General features: G+C 41.5%; 2 protein-coding genes across 4 annotated transcripts in view; both read right to left on the reverse strand.

Moving 5' to 3' along the window:
- Positions 1-7,830, reverse strand: part of med12 (mediator complex subunit 12) — a 44,111-nt gene extending 36,281 nt beyond the window's left edge. Inside the window, exons 1-6 of the mRNA XM_042303212.1 lie at positions 7,665-7,830; positions 6,769-6,873; positions 6,463-6,654; positions 5,928-6,087; positions 5,479-5,654; positions 511-621 (exon numbers count right to left, since the gene is read on the reverse strand). Coding sequence (XP_042159146.1) covers positions 511-621; positions 5,479-5,654; positions 5,928-6,087; positions 6,463-6,654; positions 6,769-6,873; positions 7,665-7,766 — 846 coding nt within the window. The 5' untranslated portion in view covers positions 7,767-7,830. The remainder of the gene's footprint in view (positions 1-510; positions 622-5,478; positions 5,655-5,927; positions 6,088-6,462; positions 6,655-6,768; positions 6,874-7,664) is intronic.
- Positions 7,831-14,171: 6,341 nt separating this feature from the next.
- wu:fb13g09 (multidrug resistance-associated protein 5) overlaps positions 14,172-18,796 on the reverse strand; it is a 51,066-nt gene continuing 46,441 nt past the window's right edge. For 2 of the 3 annotated variants that reach the window (XM_024383215.2, XM_024383216.2), the window contains exon 29: positions 14,172-15,579. In XM_024383215.2, the coding sequence (XP_024238983.1) occupies positions 15,475-15,579 (105 nt within the window). In that variant the 3' untranslated portion in view covers positions 14,172-15,474. The remainder of the gene's footprint in view (positions 15,580-18,796) is intronic. The other variant, XM_024383217.2, reaches the window with a different exon arrangement.

Below are 18,796 nucleotides of genomic sequence, written 5' to 3' on the forward strand. Positions count from 1 at the left end.
CCATCACCCTGCAAGATAATTTGTTGCATTAACAATGTACCATTGTTGCAAAAAAAGGAATTTGAAAAATAAGTTTTTAATGTCCCCAATGGTATAATTAGAGGATGTAAGAACCTGGACTGTCCCTGATTAGTGAAGATAAACTACATCTCTGAGTGTCTCCTCAAGTTACTTCTTCCACATGAAATACATGGTTTGCTACTGGATGGAGAATGAAATTCATCACTGCATTAGGAGAAAGATAGCCTAGCGGTTAGAGCATTAGGCCAGTAACTGAAAGGTTGCTAGTTCGCATCCCAAAGCCGACAAGGTGAAAAATCTGCCAATGTGCCCTTGAACAAGGAACCTAACCCTAATTGCTCCGAGGGTGTTTCGGGGAGAGTGGGATGAGCAAAAACCACATTTCCAATTCACACATGCATATTAATACACGTGTGAAATAGGACAAATAGAAGCACCCACCAAATTATTATTAAGATGGGAGCTAAAGGGATCGTATATCGGCATTACCTGTAGCAGGAGGGGCAGCAGCAGCTTCAGAAGCTCATCCTCTCCAGGTCGGACTTTCTCGAAGCATTCCAACACCCACGTCAGGAACTCGTGTCTATCTAGCATGCCATCCTGGACACAAGCAAACAACCTTTTGTAATTGCTTGTTCTTCTACTGCATGAAGTATTTATGGTAAGTTAAAGTGATGCTCCAGAACTTTGTATAATTTCAGCCATTAGTTTTGAAAGTGGCGATCACGAGCGAAAGCAGGACCCCGTTTTTTGTGTACTACGTGATCCACTTCCTATGATAAGTTACACCATGCATTGTTGTTGCAATTCGTATGATATGTTTACAAACGTAATTGGTACAATTTATGTTATGAGTTTGTTGTGCTTAAGATTCCAGACTGCATCTTTAACGCTATGCAATTACTTCACTTCACTATTAGTCAGTGTAAACAATGATGCGGGCGAGCAAGAGACGATCACCCCAAAAATTCCTAAACTGTTTTGTCGTGCTTGTGATTCTATATGGCCTTATTCATAAAATGCATACATTGTCTTATCAGTTACCTCATAGTTTAGTTAACAGAAACGGCTCACCCTCTAAATAGAAGCTAACTTGCTAGCTGTTTGCCGCTATTTTTCTTATGCCGTGACAGAGTGAAATAGGGTTATACTACCATGACAGATAGCGGTGTAATGACAAAAAGCAAACATTGAAGTCACAAAATTCTAACCAAGTAACAACTCCAATATATATATACACAGTGGGGCAAAAAAGTATTGAGTCAGCCACGAATTGTGCAAGTTCTCCCACTTAAAAATATGAGGGGCCTGTAATTTGCATCATAGGTACACTTCAACTATGACAGACAAAATGATGAAAAAAAATCCAGAAAATCAAATTGTAGGATTTTTAATGAATTTATTTGCAAATTATGGTGGAAAATAAGTATTTGGTCAATAAAAGTTTCTCAATACTTTTGTTATATACCCTTTGTTGGCAATGACAGAGGTTAAACGTTTTCTGTAAGTCTTCACAAGGTTTCCACACACTGTTGCTGGTATTTTGGCCCATTCCTCCATGCAGATTTTCTATGGGGTTGAGATCTGGAGACTGGCTAGGCCACTCCAGGACCTTGAAATGCATCTTACGAAGTCACTCCTTCATTGCCCGGGCGGTGTGTTTGGGATCATTGTCATGTTGTCATGCTGAAAGACCCAGCCACGTTTCATCTTCAATGCCCTTGCTGATGGAAGGAAGTTTTGACTCAAAATCTCACGATACATGGCCCCATTCATTCTTTCCTTTACACGGATCAGTCGTCCTGGTCCCTTTGCAGAAAAACAGCCCCAAAGCATGATGTTTCCACCCCCATGCTTCACAGTAGGTATGGTGTTCTTTGGATGCAACTCAGCATTCTTTGTCCTCCAAACACGACGAGTTGAGTTTTTACCAAAAAGTTCTATTTTGGTTTCATCTGACCATATGACATTCTCCCAATCTTCTTCTGGATCATCCAAATGCTCTCTAGCAAACATCAGACGGGCCTGGACATGTACTGGCTTAAGCAGGGAGACACGTCTGGCACTGCAGGATTTGAGTCCCTGGCGGCGTAGTGTGTTACCGATGATATATATACTGCTCAAAAAAATAAAAGGGAACACTTAAACAACACAATGTAACTCCAAGTCAATCACACTTCTGTGAAATCAAACTGTCCACTTAGGAAGCAACACTGATTGACAATACATTTCACATGCTGTTGTGCAAATGGAATAGACAACAGGTGGAAATTATAGGCAATTAGCAAGACAGCCCCAATAAAGGAGTGGTTCTGCAGGTGGTGACCACAGACCACTTCTCAGTTCCTATGCTTCCTGGCTGATGTTTTGGTCACTTTTGAATGCTGGCGGTGCTTTCACTCTAGTGGTAGCATGAGACGGAGACTACAACCTACACAAGTGGCTCAGGTAGTGCAGCTCATCCAGGATGGGACATCAATGCGAGCTGTGGCAAGAAGTTTTGCTGTGTCTGTCAGCTTAGTGTCCAGAGCATGGAGGCGCTACCAGGAGACAGGCCAGTACATCAGGAGACGTGGAGGAGGCCGTAGGAGGGCAACAACCCAGCAGCAGGACCGCTACCTCCGCCTTTGTGCAAGGAGGAGCAGGAGGAGCACTGCCAGAGCCCTGCAAAATGACCTCCAGCAGGCCACAAATGTGCATGTGTCTGCTCAAACGGTCAGAAACAGACTCCATGGGGGTGGTATGAGGGCCCGACGTCCACAGGGGGAGGTTGTGCTTACAGCCCAACACCGTGCAGGACGTTTGGCATTTGCCAGAGAACACCAAGATTGGCAAATTCGCCACTGGCGCACTGTTCTCTTCACAGATGAAAGCAGCTTCACATTGAGCACATGTGACAGACGTGACAGAGTCTGGAGACGCCGTGGAGAACGTTCTGCTGCCTGCAACATCCTCCAGCATGACCGGTTTGGCGGTGGGTCAGTCATGATGTGGGGTGGCATTTCTTTGGGGCCGCACGGCCCTCCATGTGCTCGCCAGAGGTAGCCTGACTGCCATTAGGTCTGAGATGAGATCCTCAGACCCCTTGTGAGACCATATGCTGGTGCGGTTGGCCCTGGGTTCCTCCTAATGCAAGACAATGCTAGACCTCATGTGGCTGGAGTGTGTCAGTAGTTCCTGCAAGAGGAAGGCATTTATGCTATGGACTGGCTCGCCCGTTCCCCAGACCTGAATCCAATTGAGCACATCTGGGACATCATGTCTCGCTCCATCCACCAACACCACGTTGCACCACAGACTGTCCAGGAGTTGGCGGATGCTTTAGTCCAGGTCTGGGAGGAGATCCCTCAGGAGACCATCCGCCACCTCATCAGGAGCATGCCCAGGCGTTGTAGGGAGGTCATACAGGCACGTGGAGGCCACACACACTACTGAGCCTCATTTTGACTTGTTTTAAGGACATTACATCAAAGTTGGATCAGCCTGTAGTGTGGTTTTCCACTTTAATTTTGAGTGTGACTCCAAATCCAGACCTCCATGGGTTGATAAATTGATTTCCATTGATAATTTTTGTGTGATTTTGTTGTCAGCACATTCAACTATGTAAAGAAAAAAGTATTTAATAAGAATATTTCATTCAGATCTAGGATGTGTTATTTAGTGTTCCCTTTATTTTTTTGAGCAGTGTCCCTTTATATATATATTTTTTGAGCAGTGTGTATATATATATATATATATATCATCTCACAGCAAGAACTGGCAAATCTGGTGAGGAGATGCACTGCAGTACTTAATGCAGTACTTAATGCAGCTGGTGGTCACACCAGATTCTGACTGTTACTTTTGATTTTGACCCCCTTTGTTATCCACATGTCTGTGGAACTTGTTCAGTACATGTCTCAGTTGTTGAATCTTGTTGTGTTCATACAAATGTTACACATGCTGGGTTTGCTGAAAATAAACACAGTTGACAGTGAGAGGACGCAAATTTATTAAAAAAAAAAAAGAAATATTCAGACCCTTTGCTATGAGACTCAAAATTGAGCTCAGGTGCATCCGGTTTCCATTGATCATCCTTGAGAAGTTTCTAAAACTTGATTAGAGTTCACCTGTGGTAAATTCAATTGATTGGACATGATTTGGAAAGGCACACACCTGTGTATATAAGGTCCCACAGTTGACAGTGCATGTCAGAGCAAAAACCAAGCCATGAGGTCGAAGGAATTGTCCGTAGAGCTCCGAGACAGGATTGTGTCGAGGCACAGATCTGGGGAAGGGTACCAAAAATGTCTGCAGCATTTAAGGTCCCCCAAGAACACAGTGGCCTCCATCATACTTAAATGGAAGACGTTTAGAACCACCAAGACTCATTCTAGAGCTGGCCGCCCAGCCAAACTGAGCAATCGGGGGAGAAGGGCCTTGATCAGGGAGGTGACCAAGAAAAACCTGCTCCAGAGTGCTCAGGACCTCAGACTGGGGCGAAGGTTCACCTTCCAACAGGACTATGACACTAAGCACACAGCCAAGACAACACAGGAGTGGCTTCAGGACACGTCTCTGACTGTCCTTGAGTGGCCCAGCCAGAGGCCGGACTTGAACCCGATCGAACATCTCTGGAGAGAACTGAAAAGGCACCCAAGTCATAGACTGTTCTTTCTGCTACCGCACGGCAAACGGTACTCCTTAACTTAAGGCTCCTTAACAGCTTCTACCCCGAAGCTATAAGACTGCCGAACAATTAATCAGATGGCCACCCGGACTATTTACTTCGACACCTCCTTTGTTTTTACACTGCTGCTACTCGCTGTTTATTATCTATGCAGTCACTTTACCCCAACCTACATGTACAAACTACCTCGACTAACCTGTACCCCTGCACATTGTCTCGGTACCGGTACCCCCGTATATAGTCTCGTTATTGTTATGTCATTTTATTATGTTACTTTTTATTTTTTACTTTAGTTTATTTAGTAAATATTTTCTTAACTATTTCTTGAACTGCATTGCTAGTTAAGGGCTTGCAAGTAAGCATTTCACGGTAAGGTCGACCACACCTGTTGTAGTCGGAGCATGTGACAAATATAGCTGTGCAGTAACTCCCCCCATCCAACCTGATAGAACTTGGGAGCATCTGCAGCGAAGAATGGGAGGAACTCCCCAAAGTCAAGGGGTCTGAATACTCTCCGAAGGCACTGTATATCAAAAATAATATAACATTTAGCAGGCACTTTTATCCAAAGCGACTTGCATACATTTGGTGCATGGGTTGCCCCGGGAATCAAACCCACAATCCTGGTGTTTCAAGGGTCATGCTCTACCAACTGAAGCAAATTTATTTTGCTTATCAAACGCATCAGACATGGCAGATACATAGGTCACCGGTGGAGACAGACGTGGAACCTGAGATAGGCAGGCAAACAGACAAAAAACAACAGATAAAACAAAGGACCAACCAACCTGGAACATGAACATGGCCAGCTTCTCGTTGTACTCCCACTGCTTCATGGCCGTGTCCACCTCGGCCGGATTGGCCGGGAGGGGGGAGCCACAGCCCTGGCTGGGAGACTGGCGGTAGAACTCGGCCACCTTCTGCAACTGCTCCCACAGGTACTTAGTGATGATCTGAGTCCATTCTGCAGTGCAGACAGAAATAACATACAGTTAGAGTTCAATTCATCCCAGTGGCATATGCTCCTGTTAATGCAGCATGACTGAGCAAAATTCTAGAGATGTAGCAGCCTATCTTTTCTAAATGGCAGTGAAAACACTCAGGATATTGGAATGTTCCATTATTGAGGAGCTTTGGCCACAGGGGGCTAGCTGGAACATGCTCAATCATTAAAAAAAACGATGTTGTTCAAGGGAGAATGGTTAGGCTATATATTTTTTAAGGAGTGCTTGATTACCTATGCAGGGGTCAATCACGTGCCGCTTCTTGACTTTTGTTTCTGTGATGGCCGCGTGATACGCACAGGTCATCTTGATCATCCATGCCGAACGCATCACAGGTACTGTGTACTTGGCCAAGTAGCCAAAAACCTCCTCCTTTTTACTAAAGATTGGCACCTGGTACACAAACCCAAACAAACCCAGTAAAGGAAGATGCAGCAGAAAAAGAACATACATTTTTTTATAATTTACAAGTCAGTCTTATAAATCGCAACGTAGTTACTTTGAATAATATTAGAAAGATAGTGTATAAGTCTCCCAAGGCAGACATATTGTGGTTAAATTTGAGTTGGTCACAGGAAGAATAGGGCCACGTTCAGCAGGCAAACATTTTGGAACAATATATATATATAAATGGCATGAATAGAGCCAGCATGATTCCTTAGTCTACATGTCAGAGTCTTGTTTGTTTTACATACAGTAACATATTTCTATCACAATGTGATGCTCTGCTGAACGTGCCCCCAAGGGTGTTTTGGTACAAAGTCCTACCTTCTTGGCCAGCTGGGTGAGGGGTTTAGTCCCAGCCAAGTCTGTAAACCAGTTGTTGATAGAGCTCTGTGACCTGGCAGTAACGAGCCAGAAATTGTCCTTCTGGTTGACCTGAGGCTTCCGTTTGCCTGTGTCTGGAAATGTGTTGTAGCGCAACTTCTCTGCAATGATGCTGCTGAAGTTTGAACTAATCTGTTTGGGTAATAGGAAAGTATGCTATGAACAAGAGATCCTACAACATGCATCATTATTCACTACATGTGTCTGATACAGATGACAAAGAAACAGTGATGAGTAGAAGATCACCTTTGAGGGATTGAAGTTGACATTTTTAGCACTTCCATGTTCATCCCCAGACACAGCCGGTTGATTATTAAATCCTTGCTTCACATTCAACGCAGTCAATTCATCCTGGAACACAAATTATTTACATTAGTTCTCTATTGTGAAATTCAAACCATGCAGTTGATGAAGTCACCCAATGAGCACATGTACTGGACACTGGATACCACATTCGCCACCTTTGTTTACAAAACAAATGATTATCTCAGTGGGGGACTGCTTTGCCAACTAGGTAACTAGCTAGCTACATGATCAAATTGAGTTGAGGTTGTTGGGCAATTATTATTATTTTTTTTACTAAGTCTTAGGATCCCATTCCACATATGCCAGAAACGTTAAGTGACATGTCAAAGTAGCTAAATACATCATGACCATCAATGACGACATTTAACTAGCTAACCTACATTAGCTAGTTGCTAATAAGGCTAACGTTAGCTAGCTATCTACCAAGCTGCTCCAAATGTATCCTAGTTGTATTGCTAGTTAACGTTATTTGAAATGCAAACAACGGTTCGTGAAATATTTGTTCATTTGAAAGTTAACCAACATTATATTTGTCGAATCATTTAGCTAGCTAGCGTTAACTAAATTACGACTTAACGTTAGCCCCATAGAAAGCTATCAAGATAGCTAGCCAGCTAGCTAGTTGGTGTTTTCAGTGCGAGCAGGCAAACTGACAAGCCAAGTTGCTGTTCATTGTTATTACTAGAGACTGGTTTGGGCCTGATAGCCGTCTGGGGGGATTAACGTTAGCTAACGTTAGCAACCATAGCGTAGCTAAGGGCTCATTTCCAAATAGGCTCTTTGTGCCCATTTCTCTTTGCAACGTTGGTTTGACAAACGATTTAAGTTTATCTGACCTCTTTTTGCTTTGGGTCTTGGGGATAAACGTCCGGAGGTCCGAGTCGTGGCCGCTTCAGGGGCCGGTGTTCGTAACTTAAGATCCCGAAAGCAGCCATCATCCAGCGGCATCACAGCCAAGGCTTTCCCCTTTCCGTTCGAGTCTTGGAAGCCGGAAGAACGCCGATGCAGACCAATGCAGACAAGAAAACTCAAATATATCCCATAATACCCCACTGCATGTCATTTCATATTCTAGCTACAAAATAATACATTTATTTATTATTTTCCCCCATTTTTACTCATGCTATATGTTTATTTATAAACCGGTTAGTTTAGATCCTGGATGCTGATTGGCTGAAACATTATGTTTAATGCATAGTGTGGGATTTACACTGTCTGATATTGCAACAAAGTGTTTGTCCGCTAAACAGTCTCTCTCATTGTACAAATTGTCTCTGTCTGGCTGAAGATATAAATGGATTTGCTGAACAGAAAGTTGATTGAATATTATGTAGCCTAGCCCAGGGGTTCTCGATGTGGGGGTCCGCGGTACTGTAGGGGGTATTTATTAATACTAACAAAAACAGATTCAACGAATTTTGGACAAGGGATGCGTGGAATACATTTAGAGGGAGTAATACAATACAACGTAGTATAATTAATCTACAATTTATTTTTTTAACCGTGGGCAACATGGGCTTGGGAGGTTCACAAGGATATTGATATCCACAGTACTCCACCAACTATACATTTTTCAACTCAATACTTGTATTCCCAAAAATGTATGTGTTTTAACATGAATGCACTGTAATGTAAGATTTAAAACAAAATGTGTATAATTGTATGATATTAGCTTTAAAGCGGCAACAACAAAAAATATATATGCCTGTGACAAAATGTGTAGAATTGCAAGAAATTAGATTGAAAACGGCTCAATTTCCTCTCTGAAGCCAAGAGGCAGGGCTTTTTAAATGTTCCTCATTATGGCCCGATGTCAGTTAAAAATAGCATACAAGGAGTTTATCTCACTTCAGTTGTGTTCTGATTATGAGGGGGTTCCTGATGAAGATGCTATAACAAAAGGGGTCCCTGGCCCCAAAACGTTTGAGAACACCTGGCCTAGCTTATGGAGATAACAATTTGTTCAGAAGCTGTCTCATCATATTTTCATCTCAGACACCATGGACACACTTCAATTTTCATACCACCCCCAAAAAGATCCACAGACGACATAATCTCTATTGCACTCCTCACTGCCCTTTCTCACCTGGACAAAATGTACAATTATAAAACCCATCGACACTGAACAAAAATATAAATGCAAAAAGTAAAGTGTTGCTCCCATGTTTCATGAGCTGAAATAAAATATCCCAACATTTTTCCATATTCACAAAACGCTTATTTTTCTCAAATGTTGTGCACAAATTTGCTTACATCCCTGTTTGTGAGCATTTCTCATTTGCAAAGACAATGCATCCACCTGACAGGTGTGGCATATCAAGAAGCTGATTTAACAGCATGTGCACCTTGTAGTGGGGACAATAAAAGACCTCTCAAAAAACATGCAGTTTTGTCACACAACGCAATGCCACAGATGTCTCAAGTTTTGTGAACAGAGTGCCCCATGGTGACTGTGGAGTTATGGTATGGGCAGGCATAAACTACAATTGCATTTTGTCTAAGGTAATTTGAATGCACAAAAATACCATGACGAGATCCTGAGGCCCAATATGAGGCCCATTTTTTTTAAAGGTATCTGCAACCAACATATCTATTCCCAGTCATGTAAAATCAATAGATTAGGACCTAATAAATGTATTTCAATTGATTGATTTCCTCATATGAATTGTAAAACTCAGTCAAATCAATTAAATTGTTGCATTTACATTTTTGTTCAGTGTAAATGAATGTCTATTCTTGTCTTAAGAGAATAGTGCACACATCAGTCAAGGGATGGACTGACCATATAGCATTTCTGGCAAACGCCAGATGGGCTGGTCCAAGTGGCCCTGTCTAAATTGTGTGTGCGGGGTGTGTGTATTGTCCTTATTGTAACACACATTTTAAGCCATTATTTGACTTATTACACTGAATCCTTATTTAGTTATAGCCATACAAAATCCACGTAGTTCCTCATTAGAATAAATGTTGGCCATCATGAAAGTATGGTGCTTGTCTAGTCTACTTCATCTCAAGTCAAATCATTGGTCACATACACAAACTCAGCAATAAAATAAATTTCCTCTCAATGTCAACTGTGTTTATTTTAAGCAAACTAATGTGTAAATATTTGTATGAACATAACAAGATTCAACAACTGAGACATAACCTGAACAAGTTCCACAGACATGTGAATAACAGAAATGGAATAATGTGTCCCTGAAGGGGGGGGGGGGTCAAAATCAAAAGTAACAGTATCTGCATTAAGTACTGCAGTGCATCTCCTCCTCGTGGACTGCACCAGACTTGCCAGTTCTTGCTGTGAGATGTTACCCCACTCTTCCACCAAGGCACCTGCAAGTTCCCGGATATTTCTGGGGGGGAATGGCCCTAGCCCTCACCCTCCGATTCAATAGGTCCCAGACGTGCTCAATGGGATTGAGATCCGGTCTCTTCGCTGGCCATGGCAGAAAACTGACATTCCTGTCTTACAGGAAATCAGACACAGAACGAGCGGTATGGCTGGTGGCATTGGTCATGCTGAAGGGTCATGTCAGGATGAGCCTGCAGGAAGGGTACCACATGAGGGAGGAGGATGCCTTCCATGTAACGCACAGAGTTGAGACAGCCTGCAATGACAACAAGCTCAGTCCGATGATGCTGTGACAACTGCCACAGACCATGACGAACCCTCCACCTCGATCCCGCTCCAGAGTACAGGCCTCGGTGTAACGCTCATTCCTTCGACGATAAACGCGAATCCGACCATCACCCCGGTGAGACGAAACCGTGACTTGTCAGTGAAGAGCACTTTTTGCCAGTCCTGTCTGGTCCAGCGACGATGAGTTTGTGCCCATGCGAGACGTTGTTGCCGGTGATGTCTGGTGAGGACCTGCGTACAAGCCCTCAGTCCAGCCTCTCTCAGCCTATTGCGGACAGTCTGAGCGCTGATAGTCTGAGGGATTGCGGACAGTCTGAGGGTTTGTGCGTCCCTGGTGTAACTCGGGCAGTTGTTGTTGCCATCCTGTACCTGTCTCGCAGGTGTGATGTTTGGATATACCGATCCTGTGCAGGTGTTGTTACACATGGTCTGCCACTGCTAGGATGATCAGCTGTCCGTCTTGTCTCCCTGTAGCGCTGTTTTAGGCATCTCACAGTACGGACATTGCAATTTTATTGCCCTGGCCACATCTGCAGTCCTCATGCCTCCTTGCAGCATGCCTAAGGCACGTTCACGCAGACGAGCAGGGACCCTGGGCATCTTTCTTTTGGTGTTTTTCAGAGTCAGTAGAAAGGCCTCTTCAGTGTCCTAAGTTTTCATAACTGTGACCTTAATTGCCTACCGTCTGTAAGCTGTTAGTGTCTTAACGACGTTACACAGGTGCATCTTCATTAATTGTTTATGGGTCATTGAATAAGAATGGGAAACGGGGTTTAAACACTTTACAATTAAGATCTGTGAAGTTCTTTGGATTTTTACGAATTATCTTTGAAAGACAGGTTCCTGTAAAAGGTCTGTTTCTTTTTTTTCAGAGTTTATTTAGATGTTATTGCGGGTGTAGCGAAATGCTTGTGTTCCTAGCACCAGCAGTGCAGTAGTATCTAACAATTCACAACAATACACACAAATCTAAAAGTAAAAGAATGGAATTAAGAAATATATACTGTAAATATTAGGATGCGCAATGTCAGAGTGGAATGACTAGAATACAGTATATACATATGAGTAATGTAAGATATGCAATTTCATATCTATATACTGTATTTTATACCATCTATTGCATCTTACCTATGCCACTCAGCCATCGCTCATCCATATATTTATATGTACATCTTCCTATTACATCCCTTTACATTTGTGTGTATAAGGTAGTTGTTGTGGAACTGTTAGATTACTTGTTAGAGATTAGTGCACTGTCTGAACTAGAAGCACAAGCATTTCGCTACGCTCGCATTAACATCTGCAAACCATGTGTATGTGACCAATAAAATTTGATTTGAAATGAGTAAAACATTATCTAAAAATTATTACATTGACCAGTGTTCCATTACTAAAGTGACCAGTGACTCCATGTCTATGTACATAATCCAATTTTATGTACATAATCCAAGGTGCAGGGTTGAGTAACCGGTTGGTAGCCGGCTAGTGACAGTGACTAAATTCAGGGCAGGGTACTGGGTGGAGGCCGGCTTGTGATGGCTATTTAACAGTCTGATAGCCTTGAAATAGAAGCTGTCTCTCGGTCCCAGCTTTGATGCACCTGTACTGACCATGCCTTCTGGATGAACGGGCCGTAGCTCGGGTGGTTGATGTCCTTGGTTATCTTTTTGGCCTTCCTGTGACATCGGGTGCTGTAGGCGTCCTGAATTGAAGTGGATTTAACAAGTGACATCAACAAGGGATCATAGCTTTCACCTGCATTAACCTAGTCAGTTGTCAGAAAGAGCAGGTGTCCTTAATGTTTTGTATATTCAGTGCATTCAGAAAGTATTCAGACCCCTTGACTTTTTCCACATTTTGTCATGTTACAACCTTATTCTAAAATGGATTAAGTTGATTTGCTTCGTCAATCTACACACACTACCCCATAATGACAAATCAAAAACAGGTTTAGAATAGTTTGCTACTTAAAAAATAAAATTACATTTACATAATTACTCAAATGTACTTATTAAGCCCTTTTTACATCAGCAGATATCACAAAGTTCTACACAGAAACCCAGCCTAAAACCCTGAACAGCAAGTATTCAGTACTTTGTTGAAGCACCTTTGGCAGCAATTACACCCACAAGTCTTCTTGGGTATGACGCTATAAGCTTGGCACACCTGTATTTGGGGAGTTTCTCCCATTCTTCTCTGCAGATCCTCTCAAGCTCTGTCAGGTTGGATGGGGAGCGTTGCTGCACAGCTATTTTCACATTCAGAGACTTGTCTCGAAGCTACTCCTGCGTTGTCTTGGCTGTGTACTTAGGGTCATTGTCCTGTTGGAAGGTGACCCTTCACCCAAGGTCCTGAGCGCTCTGGAGCAGGTTTTCATCAAGGATCTCGCTGTACTTTGCTTTGTTAATCTTTTCCTCGATCCTGACTAGTCTCCCAGTCCCGGCAGCTGAAAAACATCCCCGCAACATAATGCTGCCACCACCATGCTTCACTGTAGGGATGGTGCCAGGTTTCCTCCAGATGTGACGCTTGGCATTCAGGCCAAAGAGTTACCATAAAGGCCTGAATGGTGGGGTGCTGCAGAGATGATTGTCCTTCTGGAAGGTTCTCACATCTCCACAAAGGAACTCTGGAGCTCTGTCAGAGTGACCATCGGTTCTTGGTCACCTCCCTGACCAAGGCCCTTCTCCCCCGATTGCTCAGTTTGGCCGGACGGCCAGCTCTAGGAAGAGTCTTGGTGGTTCCAAACTTCTTCCATTTAAGATCTGTGCCTCGACACAATCCTGTCTCAGAGCTCTACAGACAATTCCTTCGACCTCATTGCTTGGTTTTTTCTCTGGCATGCAATGTCAACTGCGGGACCTTATGTAGACAGGTGTGTGCCTTTCCAAATCATGTCCAATCAATTGAATTTACCACAGGTGCTCCAATCAAGTTGTAAAAACAAAGGATAATCAATGGAAACAGGATGCACCGGAGCTCAATTTCGAGTCTCATAGCAAAGGGTCTGAATACTTATGTAAATAAGGTATTGCAGTTTGTTATTTTTAATACATTTGCATTAATGCCTAAACCGGTTTCCCTTTGTTATTATGGGGTAGTGTGTGTAGATTGATAACTTTTTTTTAAATTAATCAATTTTAGAATAAGGCTGTAATGTAACAAAATGTGGAAAAAGGGGTCTGAATACAAAAATGTCTCAATGGGTCTCCTTGTGTGATTTTGTGATGATGATTATCTACGTACCATGTCATAATGGAGCACTTCCCTATACCGTACGTCCATTCTGGCTCAATATATATACCCCAACATTCATACATAAATGACCTTTCACCCTCCACGTGGGCCCATAGAGATGCCACTATGATTCAAATGGCCTTCTTTCATGTTGTATTATGAAGTTAATAACACATAAGTTGTTTTGAGAAGATTGTTGTTTTGTAATACATTTCATAAATCCAGTTGTCCTTATTAACCGCATAGGGGTCATAATATTCATGCAGTGATTACCACAATTTATCAATGTCCGATAGTGGTTATCATATCAAAATATAGCTCACAGACATTACCCTTGCCACCCCATAGTGGACCAATATGTGAAATTTGGCCCTCTGGCCCATGGACTATTGATCTAATTCATTATCAGAGCACCATGCATGCCAGGAAGGCTCCATATGCGATAACAATGAATGCAAGGACAATATTTCAAGTATGAAAACATTTTTATTGGTAAAGCATTTCTAAGACAAAAAAAATCTTAACATATAAGAATAAAAAAATATAGCAAAATTACAATCTCAAGTCTTTCACAAGGCCATCTTTACGGTTTATCTAACAACCTATTGCTTATTGCACACAATGTCTGCTCAGTGTATTCATTTTTTTTTTAAGGCATCTAGATGTTTACAATCCAAAACGTCGTCCAAAAACACTGATTTGCAGACATTGTCTGTGGTTGTTTAGAACAAAAAAAAATACTCAATACTCAGTACCTTTCATTATTTGTTCCATAACTCTGTTTTGCTGTCCTTCAAACTCATGAATATAACTGTGCTTTATTACTACACAACAGAATGATTACACGTTGATAAAAACAACATTCCTGCCATATACCCTGCAACAATACAAGAGACTATGCAGATACAGTTCCCACATACCAGCATATGATTCACCCAGAACAGAAAATAATGCAACACAAATGCAATTCCAAAAAGCATAGGCTACAACATTACTACACAACGAATGACATAACTGTAGAGGCACATATACACCGCATCTGTTAGGATTCACTGAAATGATTACCATATAATAATCTGCCTTATTATAACTTGACGTATTACCAGTCAATATATTCCTGACCTTGCTCATGTGGAATGGCTACTTTGGTATATCAATGTGATTCTTTGGAAGTCTCAGTTGCCCAGTGATTTGACTGATGAATGTGCTGGCTGTATTGATTGCAAATATCATAATATAAAATCCATTCCACCCCAACTAGCATTGAGGCTTATACAAGTGATCGGTTCCTTTCGAATTATATCAGTGAAATATATAGATCATTTTACGGTCTCTTCCAAGTCTCACTGATAGCCCTGTAGAGAGAGGGTGAAAGGAAGCAACATTCAGTGTTATCAGACGCTTCAGTGTTTCATCATGGAATATAAAGTGCCATTGTAGAGTCATTGCTCTTGATTTGCACATTCTCCTTTTGCCTCTGAGAAATTATCTCTTTCCACACAGCAGTAAAGGTCAGCAGGTACGATACTCCCAACTCTCAATAGATCCACATCTTTGATGCGTCTTTTGGAACATTGTCATCATTGGTTTTTGAAATCAACAGACATCACTAGATTTAGCAGCGTTGGTAAGAACCTCTGTTAATGCCTTCTAAAATAACATCTGACTCGCTCCATGGCAGGATGGTAATCTTCAAAGTTTGTGCAAGTCATGTCCTCTGCTGTATTGCCTCGTTTTATAAGCGCTAATTTGTACCCATTCGCCTCGGTTCACTGCTCTGTGTCACTGAGCTTGCCGTTAGATGCCTCGATCATGGCACGGAATCTGGAGTTGTCATCTGCCAGCAGGGCAGCAGGGGTGTCGAACTCCAAAATCTGGAATGAAGAAAATAAACAAGTTCTGACCAACAAGTGTTTCGACCCACTAGAAAAATGTTTCCTTAGGTACACAGTAGTATATCAAATATTTTGTTTAGTATATGCCGTTAACCCTTTACACTCGTACCAATATACAGGTTGAAAATTGCAGATTTGGACACTGATAAGTGCCTAAATTGGAACACAGTGGCTGTACAGTAACATACTATACATGACGTCAGAGCTCAGGCTCTGTTCTTCACAGCGCTGTATGGGTTTTGACTGACAACCGTTCTGAACTTGGCAATTTTCACAATTTTTTTTGTCTGAGTGAGGGAAAAGCTGTAAATTAAGAGGACACAATGCATTTTGAAATATGAGACGCTGAGGATTACAATGAGAAATATAACTTTGATGTCAAACGCCTGTGAGCCCAAATGTGCACTTCACATTTCCATATCATAAAACTCATGTAATATACAGTCAGTGTTTATGATCACTATGTTTGATATACAGTTACAAGATGACATGGCGTTATACCCTGGGTTGTCTTGAACAGAATGAGCCTGTTTGTTGTATTGTGATGAACATTTGCCATGGACCACGCATCAATGCACTTAAGACTCCATTCTAAGCCCATCAAAATTATGTTCTGCTTCTCTGAATTGCCTTGTGAAGGCCTAGCAGTGTAATATTGTATTTTATAATTTAGCTAGCCATGTTGGCAATAGAACAAGCTTTCAAATTATGCCTACCTGTCCCAGATTGCGGTTAAAATGGATGCTTTTGGATTGCGTAAACAACAGTAATTGTGTAAAGGCAGGAGTTTTCAGGGCTGTGTTCCAAACAAAACAACTACAAGTGTACTTGCTCCAGTTCCTCAACAGCACAGCTAGGAGAGCTCAAAAAAGCACCTTATAGTTGAAATTACTTAGGAACTGGAAACACCAGTTAGACCTCTCACTCAAATCCATGTCATTTTTTTCTCTTATGTTGCACCTGTCCCACATTTTCCAGGAATATTCTCATCATGTTACTCAATGTATCCAGAGTATTTTCAGATTTTGTTATTGTCAAATGAGATGAAAAGTACAGTAAATGTAAAATGCACATAAAAGCAACAGTGTAATGTTTGGGTTCATTATTGTGTCAGGTGAACTGTTGTGTCCTACACCTTTAGTCCAATAATTTCCCCACAATCTCCTAACTATTCCTGTTTAATTGTTACCATGGTCATGCATATGTTTTCCATATTTCTTCCGTCAGAAACATTTCAATTTAATCCTATCCATATAGGCCAATTCCCACAAGTGTAAAGGGGTTAAATACATGCCTTCAGGAAGTATTCATACTCCTTGTCTTATTCCACGTTTTGCTGTTTTACAGACGGAATTCAAATTTATTATTTTCTCACTCAGCTACACACAATACCCCATAATGACAAAGTGAAAACATGTTTTTAGAAATGTTTGCTAATTTATTGAAAATTAAATACAGAAATATCTAATTGACATAAGTATTCACACACCCATGAGTCAATACCTTGTACAAGCACCCTTGGCAGCAATTTCAGCTGTAAGAGCATTCCACACCTGGATTGTGCAACATTAGCCCATTATTCTTTTCAAAACTCTTCAATCTCTGTCAAATTAGTTGTTGATCATTCCTAGGCAACCATTTTCAGGTCTTGCCATGATTTAAGTCAAAATTGTAACTTGGTGACTCACGAACATTCACTGTCCTCTTGGTAAACAACTCCAGTGTAGCCCTGTGTTTCAGATTATTGTACTGCTGAAAGGTGAATTCATCTGTCTGGTGTAGAGGTCTACCGATTAATCGGAATGGCCGATTAATTCGGGCCGATTTCAAGTTTTCATAACAATCGGAAATCGGTATTTTTGGGCGCCGATTTGCCGTTTTTTTAAAACACTTTTATTTAAACTTTAATTAACTAGGCAAGTCAGTTAAGAACACATTCTTATTTTCAATGACGGCCTAGGAACAGTGGGTTAACTGCCTTGTTCAGGGGCAGAACGACAGATTTTCACCTTGTCAGCTCGGGGGATCCAATATTGCAACCTTAACTTGTCCAACGCAATAACGACCTGCCTCTCTCTCGTTGCACTCCACAAGGAGTTACGCGAATGCAGCAAGCCAAGATAAGTTGCTAGCTAGCATTAAACTTCTTATAAAAAACAATCATAATCACTAGTTAACTACACATGGTTGATGATATTACTAGATATTATCTAGCGTGTCCTGCGTTGCATATAATCTGACGGAGCATACAAGTATCTGACTGAGCAGTGGTAGGCAGAAGCAGGCGCGTAAACATTCATTCAAACAGCATTTTATTGCGTTTTGCCAGCAACTCTTCATTGTGCGTCAAGCATTGCGCTGTTTATGACTTCAAGCCTATCAACTCCCGAGATGAGGCTTGTGTAACCGAAGTGAAATGGCTAGCTAGTTAGCGCGCGCTAATTGTCGATGTGTTCCTGGTTCGAGCCCAGGGAGGAGAGGGACGGAAGCTATACTGTTACACTGGCAATACTAACGTGCCTATAAGAACATCCAATAGTCAAAGGTTAATGAAATACAAATGGTATGGAGAGAAATAGTCCTATAATTCCTATAATAACTACAACCTAAAACTTCTTACCTGGGAATATTGAAGACTCATGTTAAAAGGAACCACCAGCTTTCATATGTTCTCATGTTCTGAGCAAGGAACTGAAACGTTAGCTTTCTTACATGGCACATATTTTACATGGAACATATTGCACTTTTACTTTCTTCTCCAACACTTTGTTTTTGCATTATTTAAACCAAATTGAACATGTTTCATTATTTACTTGAGGCTAAATTGATTTTATTGATGTATTATATTAAGTTAAAATAAGTGTTCATTCAGTATTGTTGTAATTGTCATTATTACAAATAAATAAATACAAAATAAAAAAAATCTGCCGATTAATTGGTATTGGCGTTTATGGTCCTCCAATAATCGGTATCGGCGTTGAAAAATCATAATCGGTCGACCTCTATTCTGATGAAACACTGAACCAGGTTTTCCTCTAGGATTTTGCCTACGCTTAGCTCCATTCCATTTCTTTTTTATCCTGAAACTCCCTAGTCCTTAACGATTACAAGAATACCCATAACATGATCCAGGCACCATTATAATTGAAAATATGAAGAATGGTACTCAGTAATGTGTTGTATTTGATTTGCCCCA

This window comes from Oncorhynchus tshawytscha, linkage group LG21 (assembly GCF_018296145.1).
Source record: "Oncorhynchus tshawytscha isolate Ot180627B linkage group LG21, Otsh_v2.0, whole genome shotgun sequence".
Taxonomy (NCBI): domain Eukaryota; kingdom Metazoa; phylum Chordata; class Actinopteri; order Salmoniformes; family Salmonidae; genus Oncorhynchus; species Oncorhynchus tshawytscha.